At 37.9% G+C, this 16139-nt stretch overlaps 1 protein-coding gene and 1 non-coding gene across 2 annotated transcripts; one reads left to right on the forward strand and one right to left on the reverse strand.

Annotated features, from left to right (window-relative positions):
• Positions 1-271: 271 nt before the first annotated feature.
• LOC130942192 (protein DETOXIFICATION 41-like) lies at positions 272-3528 on the reverse strand. The gene is made up of 8 exons (XM_057870888.1): positions 3229-3528; positions 2590-3134; positions 2272-2358; positions 2125-2181; positions 1792-2030; positions 820-938; positions 635-721; positions 272-442 (listed from the first exon to the last, which is right to left on the reverse strand). Exons 1-8 carry the CDS (start codon positions 3526-3528, stop codon positions 368-370), a joined length of 1509 nt encoding a protein of 502 aa, XP_057726871.1. The 3' UTR covers positions 272-367.
• Positions 3529-13631: 10103 nt separating this feature from the next.
• LOC130942631 (small nucleolar RNA R71) lies at positions 13632-13739 on the forward strand. The gene has a single exon (XR_009071196.1). It is a non-coding gene; the product is annotated as a small nucleolar RNA R71 (small nucleolar RNA).
• The last annotated feature ends 2400 nt before the right edge of the window (positions 13740-16139 follow it).

The following is a 16139-nucleotide window of genomic DNA, read 5'->3' on the forward strand; positions in this document are numbered from 1 at the left end:
CGTGGGGTTTTGAATAATTTAATCCTGTTTGGGTTGTAACTTGTAAGTCTTGAAAATTGAATTTGGTGTTTGATCATTAACACTCAAGTTTAAAATTCAATTTTGACTTTATAAAATATTATTAACTAGTTCAAATTCATGAGTTGATTTAAACAGAATAAATATAATTTATTAATAATATCACATTCAAACACCATGCATATAATTTATATAAATTATAACCTTCACATAAGTGAACTTCCTTATTTGATACCAAAAATATGCGGAAAAAAAAAACATGAACAAAAACATCTTTTGTAGTTGTAGCACAAATTAGCATAACCAGCATTTCTACTAAGTTCAGAGAAAATTGATGTAAATTACTATTCTAAGCATCAGTAACCAATTGATCCAAGGTTTCATCTTCTGCAGATCTCTTGATTCGAGCGACAGTTTTCTCAACCTACAGACAACAATTACAAATTGCTTCATAATCTCACCTTTAATAATGTCATACACGTGCAACTTAAATTCTAAAAGATCATCAATTTAACCTTTGAAAGATCAAATGTGACATTACATTAGTCAATTTTCTGGTACTAAATTGCTCTAAAATATTTAAGGTTGTAGAGTCTAATGTTTTAAATTTGATTACCTCAGCATCCCAATTTGTTCTGGCAGTCAGAATTATAAGAGTTACTGTTTGTATAAAAACTCCTAGGATCATTCCCCACCAGATACCCTGCAAGAAATTCCAAATGCTTAGGATTACACTAATTCTAATACAAACTTAGGAGCAGTAATTAATTATTGAGGGAAATGGTAAAGATTCAAACATACAGCTACTCCTAAAGATGTTTTGAAGCCAAGGACACATCCAACAGTAAGACCAATAACATAGTAACAAAACAAGTTTACATAAGCAACTATATCTTGCCATCCACTTCCAATTGCAACTCCTGAAAATTTTCAAATGAGCCATTAGCATTTAAATCATATTAGATTAAGACCCGCACAATGCGCAAATAGCTAAATTAACTATACTATATACTATAAATTTAAAAGTATTATATTAAGATAATAGTTTTAATGTAGATATTAATTATATTTAACCGTTATTTTTTAATTCAATTGAGTAATAATAGGTATTAAATTTGATTATTTTTGTATTATTACTATATAAGTATCTATTATTTTTATTTTACAAAATTGACATTTATGTAAAATTGCTGATATGGTATAATCACATAAACCAATATGTCACAAACTTATATTATAATAGGTTTGTATCAACTTTTATATAATAAGAATAGATAAGAATAGATAGATTATAACAAATTTGAAGTCATTCCAACTTTATAAAGACACTTAGGCCCAGTTTGAGTGAATAGTTTAATTAAACTTCTTTTGATAAAATAGCTTAAATAATAAATGACTATATTAAAAGTAGCTTATAAATAAGTTATTTTGTGTTTAGGTTTTTAGCTCTAAAAATGCTTATTTTATAGAAATGTGATAAAAAGTAGTAGTATTATGAAAGAAGTTATTTCTTTTAACTTCTTTAAAAGCTCCTAAATAGCTTCTTAAAAAGCTGTAATTTGGTTTTGAAAATTACACCAGACATTAATACTACTACTTTTCATAAGTCAAAAGCTCAAAAAAGTTACTTTTAAAACTTTTCAAGTGGTCCTTAGTATCTATTTCATTCTTCAGTTAATTTGGTATCTTTCTTTCTCTCTGCATTTTTGTCTGGAGACATTTATCAAACTTAGCTATAAAAGTATAATCAAAAGTGTTTTTTTTCTTTATTACCTGAGAGTATAGGTTGAATGCCATTAAGGAAAACAGATATGACTAACAATGGAGTCATGCTAGAAACACCTTCAATGACTTCAGAGTCAGTGGTGAAAAGCTTGCTCAAACCAACCCTGAAGATCAAGACAATGGCACAAAATACTATACTGATTGCAACGCTTGTTCCATTCACTACAAACACTGAAAATTTTGCTATTCTTGGATGTGCTGCTCCTAATTCATTGCTAACTCTCACACTGAAATCATTGAAATTGTGATCAAAATGTTTGTCTGAAAGTTGAGTGAATGAAACAAATAAAATAAAATTGTGTGTTTTGTTTGGTAACTTACCTTGCTGCTGCACTAAGTCCTAACATAAATTGCATGTCACAGTTCAAGTAGTACATACTGAAAAGCACATTAACATGGAGACTATTGTTAGAAAGAAATTTTAACAATGGTTAGAAAGATCATTCTAAATATGAACTATGAACATACCAAATTGAAATTGTGTCAAGTGAGATTGTTGGATTTGGGAGCAGACCTGATATAAGCCCTATTCCTTGATTGTACCATATCTCCAAACTACATTTAGGTTCGTTACGACATTATCAGAAATAAATATGTAGATAAACAGTTTTATTCTATTATATTTAACATATTTTGACAGGTTTAAAAAGATGATCTGATATGAAAATTTCACATGATCTTATCACGTCTGATCTTTTACTATTATTTTTTTTGTGACGTGTCATGTTTGGGTGCCGCCTCTTAAATTAACAGTTAGATATTATGCGTGATTAAATCGTTACACACCATAACATGATAGCAGAAGCAAGTGTGATCTTGAAATAAGGCCAAATTCCTTTGAAGGCTTTTAAAGTAAAACCAGTCCAAGTTTGGTTGCACCTTGGGCTAAGAAAAATGTAGAGAGCATTCAAGAAAGCAAGAATGCACCAAGAAAAGCTGAGAGTGAGTGCTGCACCAAGAAGTCCATAGTCCAAAACAAAGACAACTAGCCAACTCAGAAGAACATGCAGAAGGAACACACCAACTGACATGTATGCCAAAGGATTCACTATGTTCTGTGCTTGCAGGAACCTCTGCATTGGACAGGTTACTGCGAATGCGTAGAGCTGAATGATTAGTCCTCGGGCGAAAATCTGCGCCTGCTCGGCTATGCTGTCTGATTGACCTATGGCTTTTAGAAAAGGCCCTGAGAACCAATAGAGGAATGTGAGTAGCACAGCTGCACCTAAGTGTAGGATGATTGCTCTTTGCAATATGACTCCCATTGCCGCGTGTTTCGCAGCTCCATAGGCCTGGCCACACACTGTTTGCACTGCACTCGCCATCCCCAACTGTTTGATGGAAATTTAGAATTCAAAACTGAGCAGACTATCATAATATTACCAAAGATAAGTATGAGTTTTTTGAGAGAATAAGAATGCATACCATAATTCCATAAGCAAGACCTTGAATTCCAACACTAGCTATGGAAGCTCCAGCAAGCTCTACAGACCCCAAATGGCCAGTGAACATCAATGTTACAAAGCTTAGCATGTAATTGAAAACGGACACAATAATGGAAGAACCAGAGAGGAGCCAGAGGAGCCTTGACTCCCAAGCAACAAGCTTCAGCCACCATCGCGCCTCGATTGGCTTGTATTCCAAGAAATCCTCAATGGCATCAGCTGACAAAGCTGAAACCTTTGTGTTTGAGTCTAGCAATGGTTGGTACTCCACAGACCCCATGGTTCTCTGTGTCTCACTAATCATTCAAACTAGTTCACTACATGAAAAGTTATTGCTAGTAAACTTGTATAAATAAGATGTGGAGGGCTAGGAAGGTAGATACATAGTTTAACAACTATGCCATGCGTACATAAAAAATTAGCCACCATCACAAAATACATATTGAAATACAAAATACCAAAATTCTAAAAATTCAATCGAAATTGAACCGAATATGATAAAATAATATATTTATATATAAAATATATAATTTTAAGAAAACAAATGTTTTTATGTTATTTTATTATTTTAAATCGGTTAAAAAATTGTCCTGATTTGACCGATTAACTAATTTTTTGACTTATGTTTTTGACTCTTTGACAGATTTGTTACAAATTGAGTGCTTTTGTAATCGATTCTTGGTTAATTCAATTAAACTGACGGGTTCGATTTGAAGTTTATAACCATACAAAATACATTTTAAAAATGAATTAAATAATACGCGTATTTATATATAAATATATAGTAGCTAATTTAGTAGTTGATTTTCTATATGCACATAATATATTTTTATATATTTAATTACCATCATAGAATTAGTTAAAGTTGTTTTATATATTTAATTACCATCGTAGAATTAGTTAAAGTAACAACGATTCGATTTAGGTCATGAAAATAGAAAAAAATTCTTATAAAAGAGACTTCATCCCTTTTATGGAAAACCATGTTGGGTTGGGTTGAAAATTAGTCAAATTCTTAGTAGCAAGACTTAGATACTAGTAGTTCGGTTGACATAAAAAGGAGAAAAGAAAACTATTATGTTTTGTTTTCTTTCTAATTTTGTTAGCTGTGTAGTTGTCTCTTTCCCTTCAATGGGCCAACTACCAAGTGAGTGAGTAAATTTAGTTGTTGAAAAGAAGTGCGAGCAATGAAGGTCTGGTATCAGCTTCAGGTCTTCATTTGACACTCATTTTCATTTTGATTAAATTTGAATTTGTGTTTGAGTTGTCCCCACTTTTATATTTAATTAATAATAATGGTTCTTTCCTTCTTTACTTCACAATTAATAGGAAAAATACTATTTGTCTTTATTTTGATTAATGAAACTAAATGCATATTGTGTATTACGTGAATGTAGAATCATAATCATTGCGGGAATTAATAATGATGATAACTACAGTTGATCTCCGAAGTATGAAAATCATTAAAATTAATGAAACTATTGCAAAAGTGTATATTCACATTAATGTATATTCATGAGTCATGACTACTGTGGGAATCAAGCATGATGATAACAACATTTGTTCATATAAAGTAATTTTATTGGTGCATCTAATTACGTAATGCTACATCATCAACAGAGACATTCTTTAGGACATACATAGAATATTACAACAAAATGTGTTTGGAGATACGTCATCTTTCTACTGAAATGGCCATCATGGGATTGATAAATGGCCTGCGAAATTAACCATTTTCAAATTCATCTCTAAACGTCATTCAACTTCCATAGCAAACATACAAGTACGTGTAGAAAAATATATTAACATAGAAGAAGCTGCACAATTAAAGAAGCCCTAACAAACTCGGGATGAAAGGGAAGGTTGGGATAACAATGGTCACAATAAAAATAAATATAGAGAAAACGGGATGATGATTCATTTAGTCAAAGTAAAAAGTACTGCTCCGGTCTCTTTCTTCGAGGTCAAAGTGGCTGTCTTTGGCATGAGCTCCTTTAAGGGTTTAGGATATTATTGGAGCGGATGTCTGGAATTTGGTTAGAATAGCTTTTGCGGGTGGTTACCTTAACCCAAAATTTATGGAGACTCATTATTTTGATTCCTAAGATAGAAGCGCCAACGTTTATAAAGGATTTCAAGCTCATTAGCCTATGTAATGTGGTATACAAAGTCATTACGAAGGTGTTGGTTAATCGCTTACGACCCTTCTTGAAAGAGATCATCAGCCCCCTCCAGAGTGGTTTTATCCCGGAAAGGGGTACACCGAATAATATCATTATTGCTCAAGAAGTACTGCATTTTATGAAGCATACGAAGTAAAAAAAAAGGTATGCTGACCTTTAAGATGGATTTAAAAAAAGCATATGATAGAGTTGACTGGCGGTTTCTTGAGCATTTCCTGACGAGTTTTAGTTTTCCTGCTCCCTCGGTCAGGCTTATTATGTCTTGTGTCAAAGCTTCTTCTCTATCCATCATTTGGAATGGTTCTAGACTCGAAAATTTTTCTCCTAGCAGAAGGCTCCGTCAGGGTGCCTGACCCCATATCCCCATATTTATTTGTCATTTGTATGGAGCAGCTTGCCTGTTATATTTCCAAGTTAATGGACAATGGGTGTTGGGACCTGGTAGCTATTTCTAGAGGTGGTCCGAGAATATCGCACCTTATGTTCGCTGATGATCTGCTGTTGTTGTTAAAGCAAAAAAAGCTCAAGTGCAAGTTGTGATGAACGCTCTTAGCAACTTTTGTAAAGTTTTCGGACATGAAGATCAACCTTAAAAAGTCTAAAGTTTTGTGTTCCAAGAATGTCAGCAATAGAAGAAAAGATTTGTTCACTGAGATATCTCCATCCGGTTCACCCAAGACTTAGGGCGATATCTTGGTGTGAATTTGAGTCACTCGAGGACGACTAGGGCTACTTTTAATAACATCCTAGACAAGATTAGAGGGTGTCTTGCTGGCTGGAAAGGCAAAATCCTTAACAAAGCAGGTAGATTGTATCTCATCAACTCAGTGGTCTCATTTATCCCTATTTATAACATGCAAGTGTCTCTCTTTCTAGTGGGTGTTTGTAATGACATCTCTTCTATGATGCGCAGATTCCTCTAGAAAGGACAAGTTGATGGGAGAGGGATGAGTTTTGTTAATTGAAAGACGGTAATCACCCCTAAAAAAATGGTGGTCTTGGAGTAAGGGATCCTCGATGGTCTAATATTGCTTTTCAAGGTAAGCTTATTTGACACCCTTACAACTCTTCGGAGAAAATTTGGGTTCAACTTGTCACATATAAATACCTTTCGAATAGGGAGGTGAGAACTCTCCCTTTTTCTAATAATGCTTCTCCTTTTTGGAAGGGTATTTATAAAGCCTTCCAAGTCTTGCAAGATGGCTATTCCTGGAGTATTGGTCTACCCCGCCAATCCTTCTGGTATGATGGTTGGAGATTTGAAGGGTCCCTTGTAGATGTTTTTCCCTTTGTCCACATCTTGGATATTGAGCTAAGACTTCAAGATTTATCGGAGAATGGCACTTGGAATTTGAATCGGGTTTGCACCATGATTCCAGAGGAGCTGAGACAAAATATTCTAGCCTATAATCTGGACCTTTAAGTTAGAAGTAGCACTGGTTGATTTTGGAATGCATCCTTTTCAAAGGTTTACACCTCAAAATGGGGCTATTATTGGTTGTGCAAGAGGTACTTAAATTGGGATGATCAAAACAATTGATTGTGGTTTTGGCGACTGAAGGTTCCTGAAAAGTATAAGTTGTTGATTTGGCTTTCTCTTCATCAAGGGTTACCTAATGTTTCCTTTCTTTTTCGGAGAGGCCTTACCTCTCCAGATCTTTGTCCTCGATGCAACTCTAACCCTGAAACTGTGCTTCACTGCCTTCGTGACTGTCTTATGTCTCGCGATATTTAGCAAAGGTTGAATTATGATCAGGTGAACCTTGATTTATTACCTTGGATTTTGAGAGATAAGAATCGTAATGCTTATCGCTTCTTTTCTGCTCTTTGGTGGATATGGAAGGAGAGAAACAAGGCTATTTTCAATCCTTCAGATCATTGGGCTCCGGATAAGGTGGTTGCTGTAATCTATGCCTCTAAGAATAAGTTACACAAGATTTTTACCTTGTGGTATGCGAAATTGTGATCCACTACAACTTCGCACAACTAACCAGCAAGTGTACTGGGTCGTCCAAGTAATAAACCCTACGCGAGTAAGGGTCGATCCCACAGAGATTGTTGGTATGAAGCAAGCTATGGTCACCTTGTAAATCTTAGTCAGGCAGACTTAAATGGGTATAGATGATGAATAAAACATAAAGATAAAGATAGAGATACTTATGTAATTCAATGGTGGGAATTTCAGATAAGCATATGAAGATGCTTGGTCCCTTCCGTCTCTCTGCTTTTCTACTGTCTTCATCCAATCCTTCTTACTCCTTTCCATGGCAAGCTTATGCAAGGGTTTCACCGTTGTCAGTGGCTACCTCCCATCCTCTCAGTGGAAATGTTCAACGCACCCTGTCACGGCACGGCTATCCACCTGTCGGTTCTCGATCGGGCCGGAATAGAATCCAGTGATTCTTTTGCGTCTGTCACTAACGCCCCGCCCTCAGGAGTTTGAAGCACGTCACAGTCATTCAATCATTGAATCCTACTCAGAATACCACAGACAAGGTTAGACCTTCCGGATTCTCTTGAATGCCGCCATCAGTTCTTGCCTATACCACGAAGACTCTGATCTCACGGAATGGCTGGCTCGTTTGTCAGGCGAGCGCTCGGTTGTCAGGCGATCAACCATGCATCGTGTATCAGGAATCCAAGAGATATTCACCCAATCTAAGGTAGAACGGAGGTGGTTGTCAGTCACACGTTCATAGGTGAGAATGATGATGAGTGTCACGGATCATCACATTCATCAAGTTGAAGAACAAGTGATATCTTGGAACAAGAACAAGCGGAATTGAATAGAAGAACAATAGTAATTGCATTGATACTCGAGGTACAGCAGAGCTCCACACCTTAATCTATGGTGTGTAGAAACTCCACCGTTGAAAATACATAAGAACAAGGTCTAGGCATGGCCGTGAGGCCAGCCCCCAGTGATCAAAAGATTCAAAGATCTCAAGATGATCTAAGATCCCCAGATGAAAATACAATAGTAAAAGGTCCTATATATAGAGAACTAGTAGCCTAGGGTGTACAGAGATGAGTAAATGACATAAAAATCCTCTTCCGGGCCCACTTGGTGTGTGCTTGGGCTGAGCATTGAAGCATTTTCGTGTAGAGACTCTTCTTGGAGTTAAACGCCAGCTTTTGTGCCAGTTTGGGCGTTTAACTCCCACTTTGGTGCCAGTTCCGGCGTTTAACGCTGGGAATTCTGAAGGTGACTTTGAACGCCGGTTTGGGCCATCAAATCTTGGGCAAAGTATGGACTATTATATATTGCTGGAAAGCCCAGGATGTCTACTTTCCAACGCCGTTGAGAGCGCGCCAATTGGGCTTCTGTAGCTCCAGAAAATTCACTTAGAGTATAGGGAGGTCAGAATCCAACAGCATCTGCAGTCCTTTTCAGTCTCTGGATCAGATTTTTGCTCAGGTCCCTCAATTTCAGCCAGAAAATACCTGAAATCACAGAAAAACACACAAACTCATATTAAAGTCCAGAAAAGTGAATTTTAATTAAAAACTAATAAAAATATACTAAAAACTAACTAGATCATACTAAAAACACACTAAAAGCAATGCCAAAAAGCGTATAAATTATCCGCTCATCACAACACCAAACTTAAATTGTTGCTTGTCCTCAAGCAACTGAAAATCAAATAAGATAAAAAGAAGAGAATATGCAATGAATTCCAAAAATATCTATGAAGATCAGTATCAATTAGATGAGCGGGACTTTTAGCTTTTTGCCTCTGAATAGTTTTGGCATCTCACTCTATCCTTTGAAATTCAGAATGATTGGCTTCTTTAGGAACTCAGAATCCAGATAGTGTTATTGATTCTCCTAGTTAAGTATGATGATTCTTGAACACAGCTACTTATTGAGTCTTGGCCGTGGCCCAAAGCACTCTGTCTTCCAGTATTACCACCGGATACATACATGCCACAGACACATAATTGGGTGAACCTTTTTAGATTGTGACTCAGCTTTGCTAGAGTCCCCAATTAGAGGTGTCCAGGGTTCTTAAGCACACTCTTTTTTGCCTTGGATCACAACTTTATTTCTTTCTTTTTTTTCTTTCTTTTTCTCTTTTTCCCCTTTTTTTTCGTTCTTTTTTTTTTGTATTCACTGCTTTTTCTTGCTTCAAGAATCATTTTTATGATTTTTCAGATCCTCAGTAACATGTCTCCTTTTTCATCATTCTTTCAAGAGCTAACATTCATGAACCACAAATTCAAAAGACATATGCACTGTTTAAGCATACATTCAGAAAACAAAAGTGTTGCCACCACATCAAAATAATTAATCTGCTATAAAATTCAAAATTCATGCAATTCTTCTCTTTTTCAATTAAGAACATTTGTTTATTTAAGAAAAGTGATGGATTCATAGGACATTCATAACTTTAAGGCATAGACACCAAGATACTAATGATCACAAGACACAAACATAGATAAACATAAGCACTAAAATTTGAAAAACAGAAAAACAAAAAACAAGAAAATTAAAGAACGGGTCCACCTTAGTGATGGCGGCTTGTTCTTCCTCTTGAAGATCCTATGGAGTGCTTGAGCTCCTCAATGTCTCTTCCTTGTCTTTGTTGCTCCTCTCTCATGATTCTTTGATCTTCTCTAATTTCATGGAGGAGGATGGAATGTTTTTGGTGCTCCACCCTTAGTTGTCCCATGTTGGAACTCAATTCTCCTAGGGAGGTGTTAATTTGCTCCCAATAGTCTTGTGGAGGAAAATGCATCCCTTGAGGCATCTCAGGGATCTCATGATGAGAGGGGTCTCTTGTTTGCTCCATCCTTTTCTTAGTGATGGGCTTGTCCTCATCAATAAGGATGTCTCCTTCTATGTCCACTCCAACTGAATAACAGAGGTGACAAATGAGATGAGGAAAGGCTAACCTTGCTAAGGTAGAGGACTTGTCCGCCACCTTATAGAGTTCTTGGGCTATAACCTCATGAACTTCCACTTCTTCTCCAATCATGATGCTATGAATCATGATGGCCCGGTCTATAGTAACTTCAGACTGATTGCTAGTGGGAATGATTGAGTGTTGGATAAACTCCAACCATCCTCTAGCCACAGGCTTGAGGTCATGCCTTCTTAATTGAACCGGCTTCCCTCTTGAATCTCTCTTCCATTGGGCGCCCTCTTCACAAATGTCAGTGAGGACTTGGTCCAACCTTTGATCAAAGTTGACCCTTCTTGTGTAAGGATGTTCATCTCCTTGCATCATGGGCAAGTTGAATGCCAACCTCACATTTTCCGGACTAAAATCCAAGTATTTCCCCCGAACCATTGTAAGCCAATTCTTTGGGTCCGGGTTCACACTTTGATCATGGTTCTTGGTGATCCATGCATTGGCATAGAACTCTTGAACCATCAAGATTCCAACTTGTTGAATGGGGTTGGTAAGAACTTCCCAACCTCTTCTTCGAATCTCATGTCGGATCTCCGGATATTCACTCTTTTTGAGTGAAAAAGGGACCTCGGGGATCACCTTCTTCAAGGCCACAACTTCATAGAAGTGGTCTTGATGCACCCTTGAGATGAATCTCTCCATCTCCCATGACTCGGAGGTGGAAGCTTTTGCCTTCCCTTTCCTCTTTCTAGAGGTTTCTCCGGCCTTGGATGCCATAAATGGTTATGGAAAAACGAAAATCAATGCTTTTACCACACTAAACTTAAAAGGTTTGCTCGTCCTCGAGCAAAAGAAGAAAGAAGAGAGTAGAAGAAGAAGAAAATGGAGGAGATGGAGGAGGCTTATGTTTCGGCCAAAGGGGGAAGAAGTAGTGTTTAGGGTGTGTGAAAATGAAGGAGTGAAGATGGGTTTATATAGGGGTGAGGGGAGGGGTAAGGTTCGGCCATTATGGGTGGGTTTGGGAGGGAAAGTGGTTTGAATTTGAATGGTGAGGTAGGTGGGGTTTTATGAAGGATGGATGTGAGTGGTGAAGGGAATAGTGGGATTTGATAGGTGAAGGGTTTTTGGGGAAGAGGTATTGAGGTGATTGGTGAATGGGTGAAGAAGAAAGAGGGTGGTGGGGTTGGTGGGGATCCTGTGGGGTCCACAGATCCTGAGGTGTCAAGGAAAAGTCATCCCTGCACCAAGTGGCAAGAAAATTTGCGTTTTGTGCCAAAGCTGGCGTTAAACGCCGGGCTGGTGCCCATTTCTGGCGTTTAACGCCAGGTTCTTGCCCTTTCCTGGCGTTTAACGCCAGTCTGGTGCCCCTTTCTGGCGTTAAACGCCCAGAATGGTGCCAGACTGGGCGTTAAACGCCCATCTGCTAGCCTCACTGGCGTTTAAACGCCAGTAGGTCCTTCCTCCAGGGTGTGCTGTTTTTCTTCCTGTTTTTCATTTTGTTTTTGCTTTTTCAATTGATTTTGTGACTTCTCATGATCATCAACCTACAGAAAACATAAAATAACAAAGAAAAATAGATAAAATATAACATTGGGTTGCCTCCCAACAAGCGCTTCTTTAATGTCAGTAGCTTGACAGTGGGCTCTCATGGAGCCTCACAAATGCTCAGAGCAATGTTGGAACCTCCCAACACCAAACTTAGAGTTTGAATGTGGGGGTTCAACACCAAACTTAGAGTTTGGTTGTGGCCTCCCAACACCAAACTTAGAGTTTGACTGTGGGGGCTCTGTTTGACTCTGTCTTGAGAGAAGCTCTTCATGCTTCCTCTCCATGGTGACAGAGGGATATCCTTGAGCCTTAAACACAAAGGACTCCTCATTCACTTGAATGATCAGTTCACCTCTATCAACATCAATCACAGCCTTTGCTGTGGCTAGAAAGGGTCTGCCAAGGATGATGGATTCATCCATGCACTTCCCAGTTTCTAGGACTATGAAATCAGCGGGGATGTAATGGTCTTCAATTTTCACCAGAACATCCTCTACAAGTCCATAAGCTTGTTTTCTTGAATTGTCTGCCATCTCTAGTGAGATTCTTGCAGCTTGCACCTCAAAGATCCCTAGCTTCTCCATTACAGAGAGAGGCATGAGGTTTACATTTGACCCTAAGTCACACAGAGCCTTCTTGAAGGTCATGGTGCCTATGGTACAAGGTATTGAAAACTTCCCAGGATCTTGTCTCTTTTGAGGTAATTTCTTCCTAGACAAGTCATCCAGTTCTTTGGTGAGCAAAGGAGGTTTGTTCTCCCAAGTCTCATTTCCAAATAACTTGTCATTTAGCTTCATGATTGCTCCAAGGTATTTAGCAACTTGCTCTTCAGTGACATACTCATCCTCTTCAGAGGAAGAATACTCATCAGAGCTTATGAATGGCAGAAGTAGGTCCAATGGAATCTCTATGGTCTCATTTTGAGCCTCAGATTCCCATGGTTCCTCATTGAGGAACTCAGTAGAGGCTAGTGCACGCCCATTGAGGTCTTCCTCAGTGGCGTTCACTTCCTCTCCTTCCTCTCCAAATTCGGCCATGTTGATGGCCTTGCACTCTCCTTTTGGATTTTCTTCTGTATTGCTTGGAAGAGTACTAGGAGGGAGTTCAGTAATTTTCTTGCTCAGCTGTCCCACTTGTGCCTCTAAATTCCTAATGGAGGACCTTGTTTCAGTCATGAAACTTTGAGTGGTTTTGATTAGATCAGAGACCATGGTTGCTAAGTCAGAGTGGTTCTGCTTAGAATTCTCTGTCTGTTGCTGAGAAGATGATGGAAAAGGCTTGCCATTGCTAAACCTATTTCTTCCACCATTATTGTTGTTGATACCTTGTTGAGGTCTCTGTTGATCCTTCCATGAGAAATTTGGATGATTTCTCCATGAAGAATTATAGGTGTTTCCATAGGATTCTCCTAGGTAATTCACCTCTTCCATTGAAGGGTTCTCAGGATCATAAGCTTCTTCTTCAGATGAAGCATCCTTAGTACTGCCAGGTGCATTTTGCATTCCAGACAGACTTTGAGAAATCAAATTGACTTGCTGAGTCAATATTTTATTCTGAGCCAATATGGCATTCAGAGTATCAATCTCAAGAACTCCTTTCTTCTGATTTGTCCCATTGTTCACAGGATTCCTTTCAGAAGTGTACATGAATTGGTTATTTGCAACCATTTCAATTAGTTCTTGAGCTTCTGCAGGCGTCTTCTTCAGATGAAGAGATCCTCCAGCAGAACTATCCAAAGACATCTTGGATAGTTCAGAGAGACCATCATAGAAAATACCTATGATACTCCATTCAGAAAGCATGTTAGAAGGACATTTTCTGATTAATTGTTTGTATCTTTCCCAAGCTTCATAGAGGGATTCTCCATCCTTCTGTCTGAAGGTTTGGACTTCCACTCTAAGCTTACTCAATTTTTGAGGTGGAAAGAACTTTGCCAAGAAGGCATTGACTAGCTTTTCCCAAGAGTTCAGGCTGTCTTTAGGTTGTAAGTCCAACCATATTCTAGCTCTGTCTCTTACAGCAAAAGGGAATAGCATAAGTCTGTAGACCTCAGGGTCAACCCCATTAGTCTTGACAGTGTCACAGATTTGCAAGAATTCGGCTAAGAACTGATGAGGATCTTCCAATGGAAGTCCATGGAACTTGCAATTCTGTTGCATTAGAGAAACTAATTGAGGCTTAAGCTCAAAGTTGTTTGCTCCAATGGCAGGGATAGAGATGCTTCTCCCATAGAAGTCGGGAGTAGGTGCAGTAAAGTCACTCAGCACCTTCCTTGCATTGTTGTTGTTTTCGGCTGCCATGTGTTCTTCTTCTTTGAAGAATTCGGTTAGGTCCTCTACAGAGAATTGTGCCTTAGCTTCTCTTAGCTTTCGCTTCAAGGTCCTTTCAGGTTCAGGGTCAGCTTCAACAAGAATGCCTTTGTCTTTGTTCCTGCTCATATGAAAGAGAAGAGAACAAGAAAATATGGAATCATCTATGTCACAGTATAGAGATTCCTTGAGGTGTCAGAGGAACAGAAAAATAGAAGGAAGAAGTAGAGAATTCGAACTTAATCAGATAGAGTCCGAATTGTGCATTGAGAAGGAGTAGTACTCCATAAATAGAAGGATATGAGAAGAGAGGAAGAAATTTTCGAAAATTAAGTGAAAGATTTTAAGAACATTTTGAAAATTTGATTGATAATTTTCGAAAACTAAAAGTGGGAAAGAAATCAAGTGATTTTTGAAAAAAATATGATTGAAAACTATTTTTGAAAAAGATGTGATTAAAAGGATATGTTTGAAAAATTATGCTTTTAAAAAGATATGATTGAAAAGATATGATTTGAAAACAATTTTAAAAAGATTTGATTTTAAAATTAATGACTTGGCTAACAAGAAAAGATATGATTCAAATATTAAACCTTTCTCAACAGAAAAGGCAACATACTTAAAATGTTCAATCAAATCATTAATTGTTAGCAAGTATCTTTGAAAAAGGAAAGAAATTGATTTTGAAAACATTTGATTGAAAAGATTTGATTTGAAAAAGATTTGATTTTGAAAAACTTTGAAAACTTGAAAAAAATCTGAATTAAAAACAGAATCTTCCCTCTTGTGCCATCCTGGCGTTAAACGCCCAGAATGGTGCACATTCTGGCGTTTAACGCCCAATGCACTACCTTTTTGGGCGTTAAACGCCCAACCAGGCACCCTGGCTGGCGTTTAAACGCCAGTCTGTCCTTCTTCACTGGACGTTTTGAACGCCCAGCTTTTTCTGTGTAATTCCTCTGTTGCATGTTCTGAATCTTCAGTTCCCTGTACTATTGACTTGAAAATAGAACCAAGATCAATTAAACAATGCATGCAAGACACCAAACTTAAAATGAGACACTAGACTCAACAAGAAACATAAAATCTTTTTTGGTTTTTTTATGATTTTGTAATTTTTTTGTGGTTTTTCGAAAATTATATGAAAATAGAAAATAAAGGTTTCAGAATTCTTAATTTGGATTCCAGGAATCATTGCAATGCTAGTCTAAGACTCCGGTCCAGGAATTAGACATGGCTTCACAGCCAGCCAAGCTTTCAAAGAAAGCTTCGGTCCAAAACACTAGACATGGCAAATGTCAGCCAAGCCTTAGCAGATCATTGCTCCAATAGCAAGATTGATAAAAATCAACAAGCTCTTGTGATGATCAGTTGAAACCTCGGTCCAATAAGATTAGACATGGCTTCACAGCCAGCCAGACTTCAACAGATCATCATGAAACTCTAGAACTCATTCTTAAGAACTCTGAAAAAAAAATACCTAATCTAAGCAACAAGATGAACCGTCAGTTGTCCATACACGAAACAATCCCCGGCAACGGCGCCAAAAACTTGGTATGCGAAATTGTGATCCACTACAACTTCGCACAACTAACCAGCAAGTGTACTGGGTCGTCCAAGTATTAAACCTTACGCGAGTAAGGGTCGATCCCACAGAGATTGTTGGTATGAAGCAAGCTATGGTCACCTTGTAAATCTTAGTCAGGCAGACTCAAATGGGTATAGATGATGAATAAAACATAAAGATAAAGATAGAGATACTTATGTAATTCAATGGTGGGAATTTCAGATAAGCGTATGAAGATGCTTGGTCCCTTCCGTCTCTCTGCTTTTCTACTGTCTTCATCCAATCCTTCTTACTCCTTTCCATGGCAAGCTTATGCAAGGGTTTCACCGTTGTCAGTGGCTACCTCCCATCCTCTCAGTGGAAATGTTCAACGCACCCTGTCACGGCACGGCTATCCAGCTGTCGGTTCTCGATCGGGCCGGAATAGA

This window comes from Arachis stenosperma, chromosome 7 (genome assembly GCF_014773155.1).
Source record: "Arachis stenosperma cultivar V10309 chromosome 7, arast.V10309.gnm1.PFL2, whole genome shotgun sequence".
In the NCBI taxonomy this organism is placed as follows: domain Eukaryota; kingdom Viridiplantae; phylum Streptophyta; class Magnoliopsida; order Fabales; family Fabaceae; genus Arachis; species Arachis stenosperma.